Source organism: Lithobates pipiens, unplaced genomic scaffold, assembly GCF_037356315.1.
Source record: "Lithobates pipiens isolate NorthernLeopardFrog02 unplaced genomic scaffold, aLitPip1_a1.2 Scaffold_25, whole genome shotgun sequence".
NCBI lineage: Eukaryota > Metazoa > Chordata > Amphibia > Anura > Ranidae > Lithobates > Lithobates pipiens.
This window is the reverse complement of record NW_027507787.1, coordinates 220,133,579-220,159,363: the sequence shown is the minus strand read 5'-3', so window position 1 is coordinate 220,159,363 and position 25,785 is coordinate 220,133,579. Positions and strand designations below refer to the sequence as shown.

The 25,785-nt window shown below is 42.1% G+C and overlaps 1 protein-coding gene across 1 annotated transcript in view; it reads right to left on the bottom strand.

The window, feature by feature from the left end:
- Nucleotides 1-25,785, bottom strand: part of INPP5A (inositol polyphosphate-5-phosphatase A) — a 633,009-nt gene that overhangs the window by 227,767 nt on the left and 379,457 nt on the right. Inside the window, exon 8 of the mRNA XM_077453801.1 lies at nt 22,876-22,995. Coding sequence (XP_077309927.1) covers nt 22,876-22,995 — 120 coding nt within the window. The remainder of the gene's footprint in view (nt 1-22,875; nt 22,996-25,785) is intronic.

Genomic DNA, 25,785 nt, shown 5'->3' with positions numbered 1-25,785 from the left:
CCACCTGCCCCCTGCCAGTGCCACCTAATTATAGTAAAAGTGCCACCCATCAGTGCCCACAGTGCCACCCATTAGTGCCGCACCTCATATGCCACATATCCGTGCCCATCAGTACCCCCCATCCGTGCCCACCAGTGCCACCTTAACCGTGCCCACCAGTGCCACCTTAACCGTGCCCACCAGTGCCGCCTCATCAGCGCATTTCAATGAAGGAGAAAAATGACCTGTTTGCAAAATTTTATAACAAACTATTAAACATGATTTTTATTATTTTTTATTTTGCATCTTTTTTTGTTTATTTAGCAAAAAATAAAACTCCCAGCTGTAATTAAATATCACCAAAAGAAAGCTCTATTTGTGGGGAAAAAATTATAAAAATTTCATTTGGGTACAGTGTTGTATGACCGCGCAATTGTCATTCAAAATGCATCAGCGCTGAAAGCTGAAAATTGGTCTGGGCAGGAGGTGGGTTTAAGTGCCCAGTAAGCAAGTGGTTAAGGAACTTCTTAAATTACAAAATATATCTTGTTCCCTCCGCTCAACTCATCTAAATCTTCTTCAAATTCCAAGAACTAGATTGAAGACAATGTGAGATGGGGCTTTTTGTGCTGCTGCCCCACATTTGTAGAATGCCCTACTTGATAGTCTGGGGGCTCCTCAATCTACTGATTTTTTTTTCAAAAAAGGACTTGTCTTTTATTTTTAGCAAAGTTTTTTGTTCACGTTAGATGTTTGCTTTTGTTGTATTTTTTTGTAACCTGTAGCACTTTGAGATCTTTTCGATGAAAAGGGTGTTATAAATGAAATGTATTATTATGAATTTATTATTATTGTATCTCCATCAGTGGCTGTCATGTATACTCCATTATATAGGTTTTAACTATGTATTTATAATATATGAATACTTTTTCTACTGCATTAAGTTCTTACATTTATCTGAGTGCCGTTAAAGTCCAAAATCCAAGGGGAACTCCTTTTTTTTTCTATTTACACAATAGGATGTGGGCACTGTGAAACAATCACTGCCATTTTTCTAAAAGGTTATAAATGGCACAGAGATGCCTTAGTGTGGCACCCTGGTTTCTGATGCCAGCAGGTTTGCGACAGTCTGCAAAAGAGCGATCTTCGAACTAGAAGAATACACAACTGCATGTCCCTAGTCCCAATGTCATGTGCAAACTGATAAAAACAAGGTGTTGAGGTATCCTTAATTGAGTCGAAACAGTTGCACAATGTGAAGCTACGAGAACCCCTAGAACCCTGAAAATACAAAGCTCTTTAGAATGAAAATACAAAACTCAACTAAGAAGTTCAAAAGAAAGTAAGCACCCAGATTGTGATGAGTGAGCCAGTACTACGACAGGAGAAAATGAAAGCTGTATTGGTATCCAATGGTAAAGTACATCTAGGAGAGCGAGCTTCTTCAAGCTAGTTAACCTGATAGTATAACATACTGTGTAGTGATGATCAATAATCACCAATTGAATAACTTGCAATTTATAACGGAGATTGCAATAGAACCACTTTATTAGCAACAATACCAAAGGACTGTACAAGGGAAAAAAAAAAAAAGACATTCCAGAATCTGCAACCATCTAACTTTCAGATTAAGCCCTGTCAACAATCTTACAGCCGTTATTAGAGCATCATTTACATCCTCCTCTGGAGATTATGCATAGTACTTATTTTTAGACATCTTTTCAACCCTGATTAACAGGAACAGTTTTAAAATCAGATACAATTGTAGGTGCCATTAATAAAACGGTAGGGAAATGTCTGTGTTGGCTATATCATTCGAGCAGAAGATTTTTTTTTTTTTTTTTTTTAGCTTCTATCATGCTTATGAGAAACAGCTGGAATTTTACTAGCTACAATTAAAACACATTGGGGTAGATTTACTAAAACTGGAGCACTCAGAATCTGGTGAAGCTGTGTATGGTAGCCAATCAGCTTCTAAACTCAGCTTGTTCGATCAGGCTTTGGCAATAAAACCTGGAAGCCGATTGGTTTCTATGCAGATTTTCAACTGATTCTGCAAGCTCCAGTTTTGGTAAATAACCCCCCCCCAATTGTGTTTTGCTTTATACTTTGTTTTATTTTAATTGAAGCTCTCAAGCGTAAATCCTAGCATGTTTGCATGAACACATGGGGTCTAAAGCCCAAACACCACTAACAGATTTTCTGCCGAGTTTTTCCTTCAGGTTTGCCAAAACCATGTAGTGCAAGGGCCTGCCTGATTGCATACAAATTTAAACTCCTAAGGTTTGACCTCATATTTTATGGTTTTGGTAAATCTGAAGGAAAAAAAAAAAAAATCAGCAGAAAAACTGATAGTGTGTATGGGGCTTAACTGGACTAACTGAAAAAAATTTTGCCTTTAGCAAATGCAATTTTAATGTTTTACTGTCGGCATAAAAAAAAAATATATATAAATAAATAAAAAACATAAAGAAAGTGTGTAGTCTAATGCAAGGAATCATAGGTTGCCATTAGGGGTGCAACGGATCGTCACCGATCCGTGATCCGAACGGGTCACCTCGCTCGGATCGGCACACACTGCGATCCACGGAGCACTCCACGGTCACAGCATTAGGAAAGGCAGCGGCTTCAGCCTAGCTCCGAAGCGGCGGGCATCTTTCTACACCCAGGCCGTTCACAATGTGATCGCTCCGTCAAATGCTCCGTCAGATGCCGGTTCCTCTTTCCCCTCTCTGTACTGATCTGTATAGTGGAGGGGGAGAGATCGGAAGGATGCAGCACTGTGGGCTGCATCTGTAGTGCCCACAGCGCTGCTCTTTGACAGCCTACCCAGCCATGCCCTGCCGTACCCAGCCATGCTCAGCCGTACCCAGCCATGCGCCGCAAATATTACAGTGGGGGAGATTGTGGATATTACAGTGGGGACTATATGGCGGTGGAATTTTCACAAGTTTTTGCAAATTCAATTATTATTTGCTGATCCGAAAAATGATCCGTGACTCTGATCCGAGGAACGATCCGATCCTTGAGTTTTTTGATCCGTTGCAGCCCTAGTTGCAATAGGCGATTTCTTTACTTTTCATTAACTAAAGGCTAGGGTTGTTCTGATACTAGTATCGGTGCAGATACCGCGTATTTGCACAAGTATCATTACTTGTGCAAATGCATCGATACCTGAAACCGATACTCTCAGGCTCGTTTCTTTGAGCTGTCAGTGGGCCTCCCCTGTTGACAGCTGAAGTGTTAAAAAAAAATATCAAAGGGATGAACAAATGTTCCTCTGTTTAACCCCTTAATTTACACAGCCTTAATTAACTCCCTATTCTTCTAAATTTAATTATTTTCCTGCTTTTTTTTTTTTCACGCCTATTTTATAAATGATAAACAATTAAAACTTTTTTTGCTTGCTTTGTAAGTGAATATTTTTACACATATATATTAACATATTTACGCATTGAAAAAGCGAAAAATTAAAAAAAAAAAAAATCTATTTAATTTATAAATAACTTTTCAATGTTTTTTTACCATTACTGATAGCTGAAGCTTAAACAGGTATCAGTAATTGGAAACCGCGAGTACTAAAAAAAAAAAAAAAAAAAAAAAAAAAAAAAAGCTTCGGTACTCGTAAAAAAAAAAATGGTATTGGTGCATCCATGTTGTAAAGCGTGGTGCAAACTATTGCGCTATATAAAACCTGTATAAACATACTAATCCCTACTACAGGCATTAGCAGCACATCATTAGTGTTAAGTAGCTCTCATGCGATGATGGAATTCTCCTATAGTCAAGCATTGAAAGGCAGACCCTAACTCAAGCCAGGCACAAAGTTGTTCTGCTATGTCTGGTCATTCGGAATGAGGCAAAGATAGGCGCTCAGCTCCTGGGACATCATGTTCCCTGCATAATAAAGCAGCAGAACTACAGGGAGAGAAGTCGGACTTTGAAAAGGTGTAGTGTTTGTTAGTCCGGTAGTGTCTTTTCATGACCCAGAGGTGTAGTGTTTGTTAGTCTAGCAGCGTCTTTTCTCTTTGGGCTTAAAGTCACTTTTTTTTTTTTGCCCAGGAACCGGGCTTCTCCCTGCCTCTTTCAGCTGCTAGTTCTGGGAACCATTGAGACTGGAGGGGTCTTTGAGCTGCACTGACAGATGACTAATGAGGATCCATAAAACCACAAAGAATAGCTGTGTGGAGCCTGTGCATCACATCTCTTCTCCCTGGGAAACTAATTGCTGTGAATTGTTAACAGTAACATTATTTTTTTCAGGCAATCACTACCCTCTCAATGCCCGAAATGAGCATGAAACGGGTCCTTTGACTGGACATAAAAGTTTAATGTCCCAATGTTGATCAAATTAACTTCAGCCATGTGACAATGGACTATATTTGTGAGAAAATAATGAAGGCCACAATAGGCTGCTTTATGATCGGATTTCACAGTTTCCAATGTTAAAAATGTTTCTGTTGAACCAGATTATGCTGCATTTCTAAAGAAAGCAGGAGGAAAGTTGAATACTTAAAATGAAATGTCATTTCACAAGCCTGGAGAACATCAGGGTGCTCTACTGACATGACCATCCAGGGGGGGGGTTTGGCTGTCATGGGCATAACCGTCTGTGTCCATTCCTAGTAAAGCATAATGTGCACACTACTAGAAGTTTACACAGGGCACACTTGAATAAAAGTAATGAATCTCTATGCAAATGTGGCATAACACAAACATGGAGGCAAATAGACTGTGCACTTTGCAAATGCAGATGTTCCAGAGCTTAGTAAATTTGGGTATTCTTTATAAAGTGGAAAATTACCTATCACACACAAATAAAAAAAATAATATGCTTGGAAATTATTGGATGATTGAAGTCAGCAGAACTCCTCCCCCCCTTCATTTACTAAATGCAGATCAAGGTTGAGATGAAAGGTTTTACATTAAACGCTTCAGCCCCGGAAGGATTTTCCCCCCTTCCTGACCAGAGCACTTTTTGAGAATCGGCACCGCTTTAAGTGGCAATTGCGCAGTCGTTTGACGTTGCACCCAAACAAAATTGACGTCCGTTTTTCCCCACAAATAGAGCTTTCTTTTGGTAGTATTTGATCACCTCTGCGTTTTTTATTTTTTGCGCTATAAACAAAAAAAAAGCGAAAATTTAAAAAAAATAAATGTTTTTTTACTTTTTGCTATAATAAATATCGCCCAAAAATATATATAAAAAAAACCTTTTCCTCAGTTTAGGCCGATATGTATTCTTCTACATATTTTTAATAGAAAAATCTCAATAAGCGTATATTGATTGGTTTGCGCAAAAGTTATAGCGTCCACAAAATAGGGGATAGTTTTATTAGCAATGGCGGCGATTTGCAATTTTTATCGTGACTGACTTTATGGTGGACACATCGGACACTTGACACTATTTTGGGACCATTGTCATTTATACAACGATCAGTGCTATAAAAAAGCACTGATTACTGTGTAAATGACACTGGTAGGGAAGGGCTAAAACACTAGGGGGCGATCAAAGGGTTAAGTGTGTCCTAGGGAGTGATTCTAACTGTGGGGTGGGGGGTGGGCTACTACTCACATGACAGCGATCACTGCTCCTGATGACAGAGAGCCGTGATGTCTGTCATATAACTAGGCAGAATGGGGAAATGCCTCGTTCTCTCCGTTTCGCGGGCACCTGCTGAACATAGACTCTGCGGGTCCCAAGGCGCACGTGCCCACAATGTTGCATCTTAAAGGGGACGTACCTGTACACCCATTTTCCCAACTGTGCCAACGTATATCGTCATATGTTGGTCGGCGTGTGGTTAATAAAAGCTGATAATTTTAAGCACCCTTGCTAGAGTTAAATGGTTTGCCTCATCTCTGTAACTATTCTGTTGGACACACTTACTGGCTGATCACCAGATGGAAATACAACCCTTATTCAAAAAAAAAATAAAAAAATTAGGACACCTTAAAATCTACATTAAAAACAGAATGCAATTTGCAAACCTCATAAATCCATATTTTATTCACAATAGAAAACAGAAATATCACAATATTAAACTGAGAAAATGTACCATTTTGAAATTGATGGCAGAAACATGTCTCAAAAAAGTTGGGACAGATCGATCTTCACCATGGTGTAGTATCCCATCTTCTTTTAACACTCTGTAAACGTCTGGGAACTGAGGAGACCAGTTGCTGGAGTTCTGGGAGAAGCATGTTGTCCCATTCTTGCCTGATAAGGGATTCTAACTGCTCAACAGTCCTGGGTCATCGTTGTTGTATTTTTCATTTCAAAATGTGTCAAATATTTTCAATTGGCGAAATGTCTGGACTGCAGCCAGACCAGTTTAAGTCCCCCAGATGACTTCTACTAGCCATACCACTGTCAGATGCAGTATGGAGTTTAACATTAACCTGCTGAAATATGTAAGGCCTTCCCTGAAAAAAATAACGTAATTTGGATGGGAGCATATGCTGCCCTAAAACCTGGATATATCCATCAGCATTGATGGTGCCTTTCCAGAAGTGCACTCTGCCCATTCCATATGCTGTAATGCAAGGGTGCCCAACCTTTTGAAGAGCAAGGGCCACAATTAGCAGAGAGGGTTGGATGCCTAGTGGCATGTTCATGTCCACTAGGCTTTTGCAGAGCGGACACAGGCGCAGCCCAAGTTACTTTTTGGCGTATTGTATTGGAGGTAGAATACAAGTCGGTTTATATCTGCCACTACTTAGAGGGTCCAATTGGTGGGTCCAATTGGTTGGACTGTTGGACTGACTGTGTTAAAGAGATACAAGGCTGCTTTCACACTGATGCGCTGTGGTTTGCATCACGTGCGCAACACAGTGTACCTTTTGGCTTTCCTGGAGTTTGCAATAGACTTCTATTATACTCTGCAGGTTTGGTGCACTTTCAGAAAGCTCAAACTCGCAGGTAATAATAGAAGTCTATGGCTCAGTGCAGGTAATCTGCAGGTAAATTGCTCTGCACCTGCGGATCAGTTTGAAAGCAGCCCAGTAACCACTGCAGAACAGATATGCCTATATATACACTGATTTTAGTAATAAACTGATCTTTAATAACAGTATTCTTTCTATTCTATCCCAGAGCAGGCGGTCGTGGGCCACATCAGAGGGCTCCACGGGCCACTGGTTGGGCACCCCTGCTGTAATGCAACCTCCATACCATCAGACGCGCAGGCTTTTGAACTGGGCACTGATAACTAGCTGGAAGGTCCCTGTTTTCTTTAGTCTAGAGGGCAATGGTTGCCAAAGAGAATGTCAAACTGATTTGTCTGACCGAAGAACAGTTTTCTACTTTGCAACAGACAATGCTTTGGCCCAGAAAAGATGGCAGCATTTCTGCATCATGTTCACATTTGGCGTTTAATGCAGAGCCTGTGGGCCCAAAGATCATGGGCAAACGCTGCATTTCGGCATTGTCCCTTTCAAACAGTTTTCCAGATTCTCTGAATCCTTTGATATGATGAGGATAGAGTTAAAGTCTTTGAAGAAAATTATTCTGAAATGGTTTGACAATTTTTACATGCAGCTTTTCATAGCTTGGTGAACCTCTGTCCATCTTTACTTCTGAGGCACCCGACTCTCCAAGATGCTGTTTTTTTTATCCAGTCATGTTACTGACATATTGCCAATTGATATAATTAGTTGCAAATACCACTTTGCCAGTTTTTTGTTGCCCTGTCCCAACTTTTTTGAGATGTGTTGCTGCCATCGATTTAAAAATTACCACTTTGTTTTACCCTTTCAAATGGTAAAGTTTCTGAGTTTAAACACTTGATATGTTTTCTATTTTCTACAATACAATTTGTGTTTGAGATTTGAAAATCATTGCTTCTGTTTTTATGTAGATTTTACACAGCGTTCCAATTTTTTTTAAATAAGGCCCCTTTCACACTGGGGCAGTGGGTGTGTCAGTGGTAAAGCGCCGTTATTTTTAGTGGCGCTTTAACGTCAATATTGCGGCACTGTTCAGCCAATAGCGGGGCATTTTTACCCCCAGCTAGCTACAGAGAAAGGGTTAAAACCACCCGCAAAGTGCTGCTGCAGCAGCGCTTTGCCGCTGAACTATCGCATTGTGTCCCCCATCGGATAGCTTCCGCTGTGTACCGCGCATGCGCAGTACACAGCACACACAGATTCTGAATATAGCCGAAGATGAACGGCGCCTGCGCCGTGAGTCCAGGTTCTAGCCCCACCATCCAAGTAGACAGAGTTAGAATAAAAAGAGGCGAGCGCAGCGAGGCCGTGCCCGAAGAGTGGCAAGGGGCCCTCTAATATTTGCAGCCCTATGTACACTTGGATGGTGGGGCTAGCACCTCCACTCATGGCGCAGGTGCCGTTCATCTTCAGAGATTTTCCGAATCTCCTTCTGCTCCGTGCTGCGCGCCTGCACAGTACGGGGCTGACAGTATCCAATGGCTGGACGCTATATGGCAGAACATCGGCGATATTGCCGCACTGCCCATTGATTTCAATGGGCAGGAGCAGTGGAGGAACAACATACAAAACCAAAGCATGCTGCTAGCAGGACTTTTTTTGCGTCCTGCCAGCGCACCGCTCCAGTGTGAAAGCCCTCTGGCTTTCACATTGGAGAGACAGGAGCTGCTCTTTCAGGGCACTTTGCAGGTGCTATTTTTAGCTCTGTAGCACCCCAGTGTGAAAGGGGTCTTAGGGTTGTAGAACAAAGTCAGTCCAAAAAAAGAAAATGAATGCAGGCATCACAGCTAAGAAATGGCAAGCAGCAATGTACTAAAAGTGTGCTTTTGGGTTTACTGTATGTCTGCTCAATACGTCAGTCAATTAGTTGCCCCAGTTTTGTGAGAAAGCAGTACACAGGGCCAATAACACAAAGGGGAAGGACCTTAGGACTCAAAGAAAAGATTTTCCAGTAAATACAAAAATCTTATTTATCATACACTGAGGGACAAAAGAATTCTATTACACTTGGAATGTCGAAATGCAGTCCAACTGAGGAATCGGCAATAGCCACTGAGGTTCAGCAGATGTAGGTACTACGCCACAAATGTATCTGAAGGAATCAAAGCCGAATTTATGCCAGATGAAAAAAGGATCACAAAAAAAAAAAAAGGAAATTACCATGAACACTCAATCAACCTGGAGCTCCAGACCAAGGCAGAGAATCACTATGGAGAAACCAGTCTGGAGAAAACAGCCCCCCCCCCCCCCCCCCATTCTGAGAAACTGGAGGATCAATCACATAGGCACCCAAAACTGGTGGAACACACACTATCCAAACTAGACCAACAACAAAAAAAAAGTTACTTGGACAAATGCCAGGTAATAAACAAATTCCTATAGGGATGTCTGGCCAAACATCATCCAAAAGAGGGAACCAGCCAGTCACCGCCTGAAAGCCTAACCCTTGACTACAGAGAAATCAAAGGGAAGAGATTACCTGACCAATTTTGCAACAAGACAGCCATAGGTATGATACAATTCACTCTAACATTCAAACAGTTGGAAATTACCTACATGGCTGGTAAAAACAAATAAAACTAACACGAATCCTCCTAAGATCCCTTTCACACTGGGACCGCGGCTGCTTTAGCAGTGTTTAAGCGGCGCTTTTTCGGCCGTTAGCAGGGTGCTTTTAACACCAAAGAAGGGGTTAAAAAACGCCTGTGTTGTGGCACTTCCAAAGTGCTTTCCAGGAGCTGCTTATTCATTTCAATGGGCAGGGTGTTTTGGGAGCGCTCCCAAACCGCCCCAAGGATGCTGCTTGCAGGACTTTCCCTAAAGGTACAAGTGCACCGCCCCAGTGTGAAGACACACTGAAATGAATGGGAGGCATTTTTCAGGCGCCATTTAGAGGCCGTTTCTAGTGCTAAAATGCCTGAAAAACGCCTCAGTGTGAAAGGGGTCTAAAGGAAATGGTAGGATACTAAAACCACACCTGCACAAAGGGAAGGCAGGGGATGAGGGTATATTGTAGCCTGGATTGGTGTGCAAAAGCACCTGGACCAGAAGGGAATGGGTTCTTAAAATCTAACAACTGGATCAGATTTAGAGGCGAGATCCTGTAAACTAGCCTTACCAGTTAGTTATAGGAGTCTAAAAATCATGCAACCTACCCCTGAAAGGAGTAGCATCCCCTGCCAAGGAGAAAGGGGTAGAAATTCTAACTCTTCCATTAGGAATTATTCCCTTATTAAGCTTAGGAAAAAGGCTAGATGATTATAGACAAAGAATCTCTTTCCAGTGATCAGCTCCCCCACGAGGGCCTCAGACTTTACACTATCCCCAGTAAAACCAGCCTACCAGTTGCCAAGATAAATCCAGGGCCCTCCAGAAATGGGTACTTATTTCCTCCAAGCAGGAAAAGAGGTAGTACAGTTCTGAATCCTCAGTACACCACCTTATGGAGATCATCCACTGCCCTTGGCTCTAGAAAAGCAACAAATGACATGCATTGCTGTCCAGTGTAGGGAGCAAGTCACACAATTTTGTTGCCGGGAAGGTTCCCAACCTTTCTGAATTTGAAAACCCTGCAGCACACGGGTAATGTCCAAGTACTGATCTACAGAGGAATCATCCAACAAACTGGGAACTGTCTGTTCTAGTGAACCAGTCTCAAGGACTGGATACGCCAGTCAGACGGCTCCTCCCCAGCTGAGGTGATGGAAGGTTCCACCCCCCACCAATAATGCGGCAAAGAAAAGTGTCTAAAAAGTCCTTGGAATGTTGCCTAGAAATCAGACTACCTAACACAGAGGAAGAGTCTGAAAAGGACTGAGGCATAACACTAGAAGGACATTCTTCAACAATCCTACAAGGAAAAAGGGGGAACACTGCTACACACAGGAAAGAGGTCAAAGATCTAGAGAGTGGACTACCCCAGCAGAGACTTCAGCTCAACAGCCCTGTTTGATGCTGACCAAGGCTAGACACTTTCCAACTTGCATCTAGTTGAGGGTGTGTATTAGACAGGATGCTGATCATGGAAGGCTGCAATGGGTGACTTGAACACTCAAATGCTAGAAGGTTAGACTACCAAGGGACTCAACTGGATGAACAAAGAGTCGCCCCTCTTTAGGAAGTGGGGGGTGCACCTTCAAACAGAATGCTGTGAAGAGGGGTTGGAGGACCTCGGCTATAAGACCTATGACTTTAGTGGGAGGAAGGCTCTGACTGCATGCGATACTACCGCTGTAATTAAGAAAGGAGAAATAGGTCAAATTAACTTTGAACCTATCAAAAGTGAATAGATAGTGTCAAGAGAGAAACAAGTTTTCATGACTGCAACAGGACATCCGCTTCTAATGCTTAATGACATGGTCATAGTCCTCTGAGGGATTTAATCAGAAAATTATTCAAAATGCAATCCAAGTAGGGAATTCAACTTTCAGTGAATTCCCAAAAAGAGAGAAACACCATCAACTCGTCTGGTAGTGTGTTTGTTAATGTGGATTACTGAAACATCTCTGGTGGGAAGAAAACACAGGGCAAAAAAAGAAGTAATGTCAAACAAACATCCCATTTTCTGGCCACTAAAATGTTAATCACATGGTGGGAAGTTAATCACTGGAGGCACACATCTGAGTAGGTAGAATGCTACAGGACACACTATTAGTGCCAGGCCTCAAAAGAAGCCTGTATGCCTTCTGGGCCCCACCTTGGAGGAAGTGCACTTGTTGGGTAGTGGTTCTCTGTGTTGGAATGGGAATGAAGGGGCTGTAATAAGGAGCACCGTTCTGGCTGAAGACTAAAAAGAGCAAAGAATATTGCAGCAGCTGGAACCAACCCATGAAAACCCAGGTTGATCAGGCTAATTGCAGATAGTGCCCTTGATGAGAACTCAAACAAGTAAAACAGTGCAGCAGAGTCCATACCACTAACTTAGACACAGTGCTTCCAGAATAGGCCATGTGCAAGTTGCAGTTGTAAAAAATGGGTCATCTAAAATGCACATAATTCAGGCTTGGGTAACAAAAAAAAAAAAAATGCAATCAGCCTTGGATCTAAGCCTTCCAGGGCCTGCATCTGCATTCTATAATACTGAATATTGTCATTTTGACAAAAATATGAACAAACAGCGGGATTCAAGAGAGCATCATTTTACTATCAGAGAAACCAATAAGTACTTCTCTTGGCAGGGAAAGGTATCATTTAAAAAAAGTTTCCCTGTTGAAAGGATTTTTCTTCCTCCTTAAGCTTTGTCTGCTGTTTGAAGGCCTATGCAGTTAAATGCTCTTTAGCCTTTTAAAGCCTTTAGAGGAAAAGACTTATCAGCTTCTGTTTTCAGAGGCACTAAATCTGCATTATGAGGCCATGCAGTTAAAGGGATTTAAAGGCCTGACTTTAAACCTCTTCCCTCTATGTTTATCTGACACTGAATGGCTCCTGTTGCTCGGCTGGAAATGTCGATCTATGCAGCTTTAAGAGGGGATTACAGGCAAGAAAAGAAGCACCCCCCCACCACCCCCCATATATATGTTCTCACTTTCCCGTTTCCTACTGTCTGGAGGAGTGGTGCTAGACAATGGTGAAAGATGGTTCCCAAAACCTTGAATAGGGACACTGTTGGTGGTAGCATTCATTCAAAGTGAGCTTCAGTGTATTGTCCACCCCAATCAGCCGATCAGAATAGAGTGTGCTGGTGGCTGCCAAAAGGTTAGCAGTGCTGATGAAAAGAGTTAGTCATTATTCACTGCTTTTACAGAACTCTGCTTTTGTGCTGCTCAGCCCATCATTTCACTATGGAGGTCCGGATCTGCGGCTGGGTGCTCCCTGAAAATGGCCAATCCGTGTGAATGCAATTCCACAAGTAGCAGGGCTGCCTCGCATCCAGGACTCGCCCCCGTCATGGAAGGCTGAGATGCCGGAGCACTTTTTTTTTTTGGGCAAATGTCACATTTTAACGATGCCCATCACAACATCTCTGACCCAAAGTTAACACTAAAACTACAGTCATTTTCGCGCCCTTTCTGTCAGGCCATCGTGGGAGGTCTGAGGTAGCCCGAATTTAGTTTACTGAAGCAGACAGTGTGCTACAAGAAGGAAAAATGACAAAGAAGAGGAGAATTCAGCTGGGTTCTACTGTTTGTAAATGAGTGCTTTACAGTAGTATGACAATAATGGAAAGACAAAGGAAATAGGATAGTTAAAAGAGCAACTGCTATTTAACAAAGACAGGGATGTTTGCAAAAGCTTGACACTATGTTTTCAGGTCACAGTAAAGTTTTAGGACCATTAAATGACCACTATTCCAAGAATGCAGGTCAGGTATATTTTACATTTCAGGGGGGTCCAAGGAAACTGCAAAAGTGCTTTATCTTACAGTAAGACGCGTAATATTTCTTATGTTACATGGTTTAATTACAAACAGGATTAAGTCAATGAAAGAGCAGGAATCATCTAGCAACTTATCAGATTTACTGCATCACCAAAAGAAGGATTTTTATATGTTGTATTTTGTCATATCAAATATGCCTTTGCACAAGTGCAAAGTACAGCGACCTCTAGCAGCAAGAATTGATCTATTTTCTGATCTGAATTCAATAAATTGTCGATTTACTGGTTGCTACTGTATATAGCACTTAACATTTTTTAATTTTTTTTTGCAATGCATTAATGAATAAGCATGAATGAGTTACTTGTAAAAAGATGCAGCTCGCGTGCCTTGCATTAATAACATTACAACAATCAAAACCGGGGGGGGGGGGGGGGCTGGTTTACCTTGATTTCTACCCTCTATGGGCACACAAATCCTATTAATGCAGGGAGGTAAACTGGGATCATCTATAATAATTGCTATATTAGGCCCCACCCTTACATGTCATATTTCACAGGGGCAGAGAAAAAAAAAAAAAAGAAAAAAAAAGTAAAAAAAAAAAAAAAGTAGCCGTGTTCAACAGGCGACTTTTGTATTAAACAAATACTCTGAAAAACTGCAGAGTCAGAGTGGCATGCATGGGGTGAATGGGATAATCAGCCATTGTCGAAGACCCTGTGTATAACACAGCACAAATAATGACAAAGGCACAGCAGAATGAGAAAAGACATTTGTCTCTGTTATTGTCCACAACATTTAGGATGAGTGAATATAACCTCTGCAGCTTGCCCAAGTCACAAGCTTTCCCTCGATTATATTGCACAAAAAAAAAAAAAAAAAAAAAAAAATGATATATATATATAGATATATATATATATATATATATATATATATATATAGAGATATATATATATAGAGATATATATATATAGAGATATCTATATATATATATATATCTATATATATATATATATATATATATATATATATATATATCTATATATATATCTATATATATCTATATATATATATATATATATATATATCTATATATATCTATATATATATATATATATATATATATATATATATATATATATATATATATATATATATATATGCGCACACTTTAAATAGCTTTCAAATGAAGGAAGAGGTTTACAAGTGATCTATCTTGAATGATGATCAGCCTAACTTTCAAAGCATTTCACAACATTTTGACCATTATTTGCAACCTACAACAATGATTTAACGCTGCAGTCTAGAGATAATAGGCGATTGTGTCCGTTTTAAAAAACAAAACAAAAAATATAAAAACACCTCCCCTTTCCTTATCGGATGATGGTGGGTCCATGACCTCCAGGGTTTTGTAGAAGTAGGCTAAATGGGGCAGGTAGTTTTATCCTGAGAGACCGAGGACCTCTAGTGGCAGAAAAGAACCAACGTGTGTGGTGGGAGGAAGCTCTGGTGTGAAAGCAAGTATTGTAACAAAGGCCGCTTTTAATTTTTACTAATATTGGATTATTCATTTTTTTTATTTCTGATCGCTGAAGTTCACTTTTACACACTTTTAAAATATATATATATATATATATATATATATATATCTATATATATATAGATATATAGATATATAGATATATAGATAGTAAAGGGATAGCATGTGGAAGGATAATCACTGTCAAGTTTTTTTTTCCCTACCACTTCCTGTACCAATGACTACCCACCACCCAAGTTGTTCCAAGTTTTTAATCACACAATATTCACAAATAATCACGTTCACATACATATACCCAATCTAGCGGATTCTAAAATCTGATCATAGACTGCTTGAATTTTGGATGATTCCGGCTATATAGGCCGAAATCGGAGCTACGGGTGGCCCTGCTGCCAAGGTTTGGGAATTCAGAGAACTGCAAGTGCTGCAGCTGTCTGAATAAATCAGATGGTGCTGTGGATTCCGACAGCCATGTTATGTAGCGTGGATTGGGCAATCAAGTGCACGAGAAAGATCCAAACTTGTATGGCTAGCCTAATTATGGAGGCAGCCGTATATGGCCGGCATTTCTCTCGCTCAGTGTGTGGACTGAATAACACAAAACCAGCCAATTCCCTGATTCACCTTAACAACGTGGATGGAGGAATTTCCATTGCCGGGCATTTTATTTAGGTGCTATGGCTGCCTGAATACAAGGGACTGAATCTGCTAGGATGCAGTCATGGTTTGCCTGACAAATTTCCACCTGATTTAGACGATTTTAAACTGTTGTCTCGACTTCTGTTAAAAAAAAATAAATAAATAAAAAAGAAAAAATCCACCCAAGACTGTAGATAACAGTTCTGTTCAATGTAAGTGCTTCATCATACACCTGGGGAATGAACAGATAAATGTTTTTGACAGAAAAGCTTGAAAATGCAATGAGGTAAACTGATCTAATTTGTAAAAAAGGACAAGCAACTGAGAGTCTCCGAATTATTGGTACTACACCCAGGGCCATCTTTAATATTGACTGGACCCTGGGCAAACATTTTTCTTGGGCCCCCTCCTCCATGCAATTTCGCTTTCCACTAGGGATGAGCTCAGGCGTGTTCGCATGGTCCACGCGCTGAGCCCGCCAGGAAGTCGGCGCAGCGCTACGCTAATCACAGGCAGTGAGACATTGCCCTGATGTGCGGCTGAAGAGATCGGGCAATGTCTCAACTGCCTGTGATTAGCGTAGTGCTGCGCCGACTTCCTGGCAGGCTCAGCACGTGGACCATGCGAACACGCCTGAGCTCATCCCTACTCTCCACATGCTTTGAGACATACAATAAATAGCAGCTAGACTCAAAATCAGTTCTAAGAATCAGATCAGACAGCAATTGCGATTGGTTGCCAGAGGTTACAGTGTATCATTACGACACACACATTATGGCTCACCATTTTCTAGAGGTTACAGCACATGAATTCTGCTTGTTGCTAGAGATTACTGTACATCAATACTGCTCACTGATTGCTTGCTAGAGGTTACTGGACAACTATGCCACTCACTAATTGGTTAATAGAGGTTACTGCACATTATTACTGCTCACTGATTGGTTCCCAGAGGATACTGCATATCCTTACCGCCCAATGATTGGTTGCAAGAGGTTAGTGCACAGCATTACTGCTCACCGATTGGTTGCTAAAGGTTACAGCACATCTCCTCACTGCCTGCACACCATGGTCTGGGGAGGATGGGGGACCCATCAATACACAGAAAACTCCTAGGACTCCCGGAATCAGTGGCAATGCTGGGTGGGTTGATGGGATCAATAATAGTGGTGGGGGGGTGGGATTAGTTAGGAGGCAGAACACTGACACCATAAACGTGTGGTATTTTAGCAGATACACAGCAGTGCCATTGTTATTGACACCCTTATGCATCGGCTGTGATGTGTGTATTCACATGCACCAAAATTCACCTCCAATTTGCTTACCTTTGCAGAACAGACTGATGTTGGGCTTAATGACTATAGTTGTGGGCAGGACTTTCAAGCATGCACCTTTACCTCCCCAGTGGGCAGCATTCAGCAGAAGTGATGGTAGATATGACCTCAGGGGGACATAATATACATATTGAATGCCGCCTCTATTTACATATCAATGCCGCCACTATTTAAATATCAATGTTATTAACATGTAAACACAAGGTCTGCAGGCGAGTCATCTGTGCATGGCAAAAGGGCATGTAGGGCAAAGAGCTGGTCAGAACTTTACACTGAGATATCAGGACTTAGCACAGGACTAAAACTTCAAGGGATAAGGGAATTTAAGCTGGGATAGTTGGGAAGTATGAGGCAGCTGCTCTGGGCACCACGACAATGATGAGGCCACATTGGGGGGGGGGTTTCCTAATTTCCCAGGCCTTCTGATGCCCATAGAAGAAATGGGAGGTGTGGGCATCACTGGGACTGAAAGGCACAGACCGCACTAAAAACAATCCTTATTTGCTTTTCTGAAGGAAAGAATGAATGAAATAAATACTTGTATAGCGCACAATTTGAACTGAATCGCCTCTAGTTCGAGAGCATTACCATTACCCTCTGTTCCGACAGGAAGCAAAGAGAAATCTTCACAATAGACAAAAGCAATAAAACCCTTACAGGGGCTCTATCCCTTTTACACTATATGACACATTTTTGGGACCATTGTCATTTATACAGCAATCAATGCTATTTAAATGCATTGATTCCTGTGTAAATGACACTGGCAGTGAAGGAGTTAAACACTAGGGGGCAGTGTAGTGTTATGTATGACGTTATGTGGTTTTTTATTGTAGGGGGGCGTGGCCTGGCATGTGACGTCACTGATCGTCATTCCCTATAAAAGGGAACAGACGATTGGTGACAGCCACACAGGGAAGCACGGGGAGAGGTTTGTTTACACAGGCCTCTCCTTGTTCTTCAGCTCTGCGACCTGATCGTGGGACACCAGCGGCGATCGGGTCCGCTGGTCCCGCGGCCACGGAGCACAGTACCGGTACGTGATTGTGCCCAGCCATGCCATTCTGCCAACGTATATCGGTGTGAGGCGGTCCTTAAGTGGTTAAGAGAGGCTAAAAATACTGAAATTATTCATTAGAGGTGTAAAATGACCAGGGTGGTAAGAGTAAGGGGTTACTTTAAGAACATTTATAATATTACAAATCACGTTTTTCTTACCTTTCTGATCCAAGGGAATACCGGACGACAACCAGCTCCCAACCACAGGAAGACATCTACTCGACCACTACAATTAGATTGCGCCTTGATTAACGCCAGGTCTGCAGTCAAACATAGACTGGAAGTACACGACTTCATCATCGAGAACAATGTAGACTGCCTCTTCATCACCGAAAGCTGGTTAACCTCTGACTGCAACACCATCCTCACCGAATTGGTGCCGGAAAACTACAGGATCATAACCGAACACCGGATAGGGAAAAAAGGAGGAGGCCTAGCAGTGATCTTTAAAGGTCACCTTGATCTCACTAAACCATCATCTCAGAACCCAGTGTCTTTTATGGAAACCCTGACGCTACATTTTCAACCAACACCCCATGACACCACTCATATTCTACTGTGCTACAGACCACCGGGACCAAAGTCCAATCTTCTTTCACCCCTCACGGAATCCTTTGCAATGCACACCCTAAAATTCAAAAATTTCCTGGCACTCGGAAATTTCAACCTTTGGGCAAACGAGCCTAAAGACCCCACCGCGACTGCCTGCATCAATCAACTAGAAGAACTGGGTCTACAGCAACTGATAAAGACTCCCACGCATGGGTCAGGACACACCCTGGACCTCATTTTCAAACAGAACATCGACGTCAACATACTCGACAACATAACTGCCATGGACGGATCACCACGCCATCAAATTCAAAATCGCTACCAACATCACCAACGCAAAACGGAAACCTGTAACAACGCACTGGACCAGATCGCATAAAAAACTGTACTCCGAAGCCTTCAAAACCACTCTGTCCAAAAAAATATCTACAATAACCTTAAACCACTCTACGGAGGAAACACTCAACTCCCTGAACAAGGCATTACTGCAAACAGCAGACTCGGTAGCACCAAAACGCAGGGCTCTCATCAGGAAGAAAAATGCTGGATGGTTTAATAGCTCCCTCTCCATACTAAAGCAAGAACGCAGAAGAGCGGAAAGAACATGGAGAAGAAATCCCACCGAGGAAAACCTATTTAACTACAAAGGTCTGACAGAGAATTATCGGAAAGCAATCTTCAAAGCCAAAAAGGACCACTTCTCATATACAATCTCAACGGCCGCAAACCAACCACGGGAACTGTTTAAACTGGTTAATCAATCAATGAATCCGGTGTGCCTAGAACCCCCAGAAAGCAAATCCCAGGATTACTGTGACAAACTGTCGGATTTTTTCATCGATAAAGTCAAAACCATCAGGGAAACAATTTGTCAGAAGAAAACATCCAACCTCAGCCAGCAAATACATAAAGAGGATGTCCGCACCAACATACCGCAACCGCCAAAATTTTCACTATCCCCAATTACCGTAGACACCGCAAAAAACATCATTAATAAACTGCGTGACAGTACCTCACCTATTGACATCATCCCCACAAAACTACTGAAAGAATGCTCCGACATCGTGGCTCCAACCATAACCCACCTCATAAACCGATCATTCCACGAAGGGATTGTTCCCAGCATCCTCAAACAAGGCATCGTCAAACCTCTACTCAAGAAACCAAACCTGGACCCTCAGGATCCAAACAACCGTAGGCCGATTACAAGCCTCAACACCATTTCCAAGATCATGGAGAAAGCTGTAGTACATCAGCTACAACTTCACCTGGATACTCACAAACTCCTGGACCCGCTGCAATCAGGCTTCCGCCCGGGTCATGGAACAGAAACAGCTCTCCTCAAGATTTGGGATGACGCCCTCGAAGCAGCAGATGACGGAGAGCCGTGTCTCCTCGTACTGCTAGACCTAAGTGCAGCGTTTGATACAGTAGATCACAATACTCTACTCGTCCGCCTCACAGAAGTAGCCGGAGTCCAAGACATAGATCTCCATTGGTTCGCGTCCTTCCTAGGAAATCGGTCACAGACAGTGAAACTAGGAAAATTCCTCTCCGAAACTCGGGCAGTCACCTGTGGAGTCCCTCAAGGCTCTCCGTTGTCATCCGTTCTCTTCAACATTTACATTCGCCCACTCCTTCAAATCATCAGATGCTCAGATCTCTGCTTCCACTCTTACGCTGACGACACGCAACTTTATTTCCGGATCAATGGAAAAAAAGATCACCAACAACAACTTGAAAACTGCCTCAAATCAATAGAGGACTGGATGACCACCAACTCCCTCCAGCTGAACCAATCAAAGACAGAGCTTCTTATCTTACACCCAAATCATAAGCCCGCAACCAAAACCTCCTGGTCTCCACCAACTGTCTTTGGGCAGACTATCTCCCCAAAGACCAAAGCGAAGAGTCTCGGGGTTATTTTAGACGCACAAATGTCAATGGATGCGCAAATAGGATCTGTAGTCAGTCGATCTCACCATCTACTGCGCATGCTTCGCAGACTCATCCCTTTTATCCCAAAGAATGACAAAGCAGTGGTAGTTGGAACAATCATTAATTCAGGACTGGACTACGCAAACTCGCTTTACATAGGATTACCACAATATCAACTTGCGCGATTACAACTGATCCAAAACACGGCGGCAAGGCTGATAACAGGAAAAAAACCCTGGGAATCCATCTCTCCTTCGCTGAGGAGCCTACATTGGCTAACCGTAAAAAATCGGATCACGTTCAAGACCCTTTGCCTCACCCACAAATGCGTGCATAGAGAAGCTCCGCAATACCTAATGGAGAAAATAAATCATTACACACCAAACCGCAGTCTTCGATCAGCCAACAAAAACCTCCTCCTCGTGCCCAAAGCCCGGTATAAATCCAAGGGTGATCGGAGATTCGCTGTCCAAGGGCCTCTGCTATGGAATGCTCTACCAATCAACATCCGCCTGGAAGAAAATCACCTGGCTTTTAGGAAAAGACTCAAGACCTTCCTCTTTTAGCAGATGATCAAAGCTCGCCACAGCGCCTAGAGGCGATTCAGTTCGCATTGTGCGCTATATAAGTATTTCATTCATTCATTCATTCATTCAAGGGAATACGGAATATATACAAAATGAGGTGTTATAGCAAATGATATATTATATAGTCGAGCATTTGCAGATCATGTAGATCAAGTGAGAAAAATTAGCTGCACACCAACACAACGGACCAAGGGGTTGACGACGTTTCACACATACATTGAGTTTCTTCAAAACCCAAAGGAAGACTGACCTTCCGAAGCCCTAAGTAGAGGATACTCCCACCCCACACAGGTGTAGGGTGGTGTGATCAGCTCTCCCCTTATCTTGATAAGAAAATCTAAAAACATTCTGAACGACAATACAAATACATATGAGAAAAGCAAACGTAACCACATTTAAAAAAATGACGCCAAAAAAAAAAAAATACATATAAAAGTGAATAAAAATATTTGTATGGAGGACACCAAAACACATGCATCTCCGAAAGCAACAAGTCGCAAAGACGCATGCGATGTATAGTGTCCACCAAAATGTTAGCACTCTACAAAAAGGAAATAGGCATGAATTTAACATGTGGGGACATGTGAAAGCCACTGTGATAAATATGGCAGATATGAATACAGTAAGTACAGGGCTGAATATCACGTAATAAAAGCATGTTCTAAATAGTACCCTGAACCTACCTAATCACAACCCCTGACATACAGATAAGTATATGTAGGCAAATAACCAAAGGGCTCCTGGGGGCCCAAATGAACAGGAAGTTAGAGTGGGGAGACACCATATTATACATGCTACTACTTAATTATAAAAATGGCTTACATCCCATGCAAAGGTCTGGAGCAGATCATGTTGATGTCCCAGTTCGGGCTCCCAGTGCACCTAAACCAGCGGTGCCCAATCAGTGGCCCGCGGAACCCTCTGATGTGGCCCGCGGAGCCCTCTGATGTGGCCCGCGACCTCCTGCTCTGGGATGACAGGTTGGCAAGCCAAGATTGCAGGTTGTCTACCCGCCATGCCAGAGCATCAGTGTTGTGAATGAAGCCAGCGGTAGAGGAAGCAAGCAGCTGCAGAGCAGAGCCGCATAAGCCAATGCTTACTGTATAGCACCAGTTCCTGTCATAGGTGGAGTGATACCAAATGCACTCTGCCTGGGACAGCAAGTTTATTACTAAAATCAGTGTATACATAGACATATCTCTTCTGCAGTGGTTACTGGGCTTCTTTTAAACTGATCTGCAGGTGAAGCGCAGTGTACCTGCGGCTTACCTGCACTGAGCCATAGACTTCTGGTTTTACCTGTGGGTCTGGTGCACTTTCAGAAAGTGCATCATACCTGCAGGATATGATAGAATTCTATGGCAAAGTACAGCTAACCTGCAGGAAAGCCACAGGTGTGGGTAGACCGCAGATCATCAGTGTAAAAGTAACCTTAGGCCCCTTTAACGTGATCTGGCTGACCCAATCGGACCCTCCATTCACCTCTATGGAGCGGCAGATGTAAACACACTTGTGTCGGTTTACACCTGCCTCCTTCCAATCCGATCTGCTAAAAAAAAAAAAAAAAAAAAAAAAAAAACAGAAAGTGGCTCCGTTCTCTTCCATTTGATCAGATGAGAGGGCCCATAGAGTAGAGTGGGCTGTGTCTGTGTCCGCTTTTCATACACAGATTGGACACAGAACTGTCATCTACTCATTGTGGCCCACGACTGGTTACTAAGTCGCTTAAGTGGCCCTCGCTCTTCAAAAGGTTGGGCACCCCTGACCTAAACCATGCTAGGTAAGACCATTGATGGACTAAGCTTCTCTATGAAAGAAGTTATATGGGTCGGTTAGCAGCATGACTATGGTATCCAGAGGAAGATTAGGAGATCCTACAACATTTTGTAGGTTGTCTACAAATCAGTTTAATCCATCAGAAATTAAACATTTTGTAAGGAAGCCAAGCAAATAAACAAAACAAGAAGTGTATAAAATGACCACCTTACATACCTATTTAAAACATAACTTAGAGCCTTCTGCCGTATTCCTGAGTAGGTGGATGGGCTAGATTCCCAAGCAATTAAATTGGAAGCATCGTGAAAAAGATGAATGTTCACCAAATCAAAGGCACTGTATAGGAGGGGAGAAGGCAACTGTTAATAATGAAATGATAGCAGCCAATACACTCTGTAGTGTAACATATCAAGAATTCACTCTCAGAGTTGAGGAATACAATGTCAGTAAATTAGATAAAGTAAATATTTAGACCAGCCTTTCTCAACTACGTTTCCTTGACCCCCCCAATGAATTGATGCATAGTTCTGGGGTCAACGCCTATTGGCAGAACCAGTGGCATAAACCCAATCTTTTTAGCTACCTGTAAATGTGGGTTTCTGACCACCACTGTAAGAGGAGGCATTCTTACTACTAGTAACCAATGTAAGGGTTCTTTGTTCCACTAACCTCCAATGAATTGCTGTTAGCAGAGGTTCTCCAAGACTTGAAAATTGCAAGGGTTCCTCTGGGATAAAGTTTTTGAGAAAGGCTGATTAACAGTTTCTGAACTCTTAGATCAGGGGTCTCAAACTGGCGGCCCTCCACCTGTTGCAGAACTAAAGTCCCATCATGCCTCGGCCTATGGGAGTCATGCTTGTAACTGTCAGCCTTGCAATGCCTCATGGGAATTGTAGTTCTGCAACAGCTGGAAGGCCACCAGTTTGAGACCCATGTCTAAGGATGATTTATGCACCTTGAGTCTGATGTTAAATTTAAAGGCATAACACTGAATTGCAGTTCAAAACTGAATCTGCTGTTTGACATTGTCCTCTATTAGACACTTCAATATTCTGGGAATCTAAAGGTGCATAAATGAGAATGTAATCAGAATATAAGCATGATCTGTTTACCATGTTTAGAAAATTCACAGGAAGTTACTGCCAATATAAAGTGTAAATTACTTCTATGCGGCTGTACTGGTAATTTAAAAGGTAAGAGTCACAGATGTAGTTTTTCATACAATGCTAAAAAAACAATGCTACTCCTAGTTCAATCACACCACACAAAGGTTAATAGAAATAATGTTATTGTGCTGTCATTTTGGTTTATTTTTCAATGCTAACCCAGTGTCCTCCGATATTTAGTTTCTATCTAGAGGTCTTAACCCAATAAATATTGCTGATCAATAACTTGCCCTTGTTCTGTATAGACATAATGGGTTTTTTTTACTAAAGGAAAATCTGCTTTGCACTGCAAGTGCACTTGGAAGTAAAGTTGCTGTAGATCTGAGGGGGACATGCAAGGTAAAAAAAAAAAAAAAAAAAAAAAAAAAAAAAAAAACACAGATTTTTGCTTGCACATGATTAGATGATAAAATCAGCAGAGATTCCCCTCATTTCAGATCTACCCCTTAGATTGAGAGCGACTGCACTTCCAAGTGCACTTGTAGTACAAAGTGGATTTGCCTTTCATAAATAACCCCCATAATGTGCCTTGAAACTGATAAGCAGTTAAAGTGGCTGTAAACTAACGTACACCCAGTGAAAAGAACCGCCTCAGATGATACACAGGGATGAAACAAATCTCCCAACATAAGTTTTACTTGTTTATCTGCTGTCTTTCCCTTTCTACACTCTTTGAAAAGTGCACGTATTAGAAAACTTTCTTCCTCTTCCAGCAGTACATAGGGGCGGGTGGAGAGTCTTTGCTTACACTGTGGAAGTGATTGGAGGAAAGGCACACAACCCCCCCCCCCCCCCCCCACCTAGGCAGAGAACCAAAGGGACATGCAGAGCTCTAGTCTGAATAGACAAGCTCCATGCTTATCTACCTCTAAGCTCCCTCCCCGAGACAAATTTTCAGTTGCTGTTATTTCGTGTGTTGGAGCAGTGACTCTGTCATAAGTGACTCTGCTGATAACAGAGGAACGAAGCAGCAGAAAGAAACAGCACTTCGAGCTTTGGAGACAGATAAGCAAAACGCTGCAGATATATGTTCCTAGGTCAAATTTCATGAATGGGGTTTACAAGCTCTTTAAACTTCTTTGGATCTTAAATTTTGCAAATAAAACTTATCCACACTCACAATTTATAATTTGCGTTGTTTATGCAAATGGAATGTCACATCTTTTGAAAATAATAAAATATATTGAAAATAAAATAAAAATTTTTTTATCTGGAAGCAACCATTTTTAATCAGAGATTTTCTACCTAAAGTTTGAAAGTGTCACACAAAGCATTTGAAATACAGCCTGTGGTCCCTTTATAGTCCCTTCATGGCTGATATAGGCCTAAGGGCCCATCCTCACTGGTCAAGTGCGGAAACGCCTGTAGGGGTTGGTGTTCTTAACAACCGCCAAAGCTCTGTGGTAAGTTATGTTGCAAACATTTCTGCAGGTTAATTTTTTATGCATTCTGGTCAACTGAAATCAATGTGCTATCCTATTGCAAAGCATGTTAGCAAGTGTTAAAACATCAGTGAGAATGGGCCCTAATTAAATCTGATATTTTTCAATGAGCCTGTAATCATTTGACTTCTCCATCCACCTAAAACCCCCCAGGTACACTGTCAGGCAGTTACCTCCTGACCAGTGGCGGTCCGTCCATTAGGGGCACCGCCCCATCTCTCCTTGCCTTCCCCTATATGAAGTTGATAGATTTATGCATAGCATGAATCTATCCACTGCCGCAGCGGCTGCCCCCTATTCATGTGTCCGGCCCCTTTCAGGGCACCGGATGCATAAATTACAGCGGCCAGGTTTTTGTTTTTTTAAGCACCTAATTAGTGAAGCGCCAGAGGCTCCAATAGGCTTCAAAATAGAATGGGCTCGGGTTGCAGAGGATGCGTCCAGAGCCCACCCAGGTGTGATGCAACTAATGAATATTCACTGTTGCAACACTGATCCTCCTCCCAGCCAAATCGGGA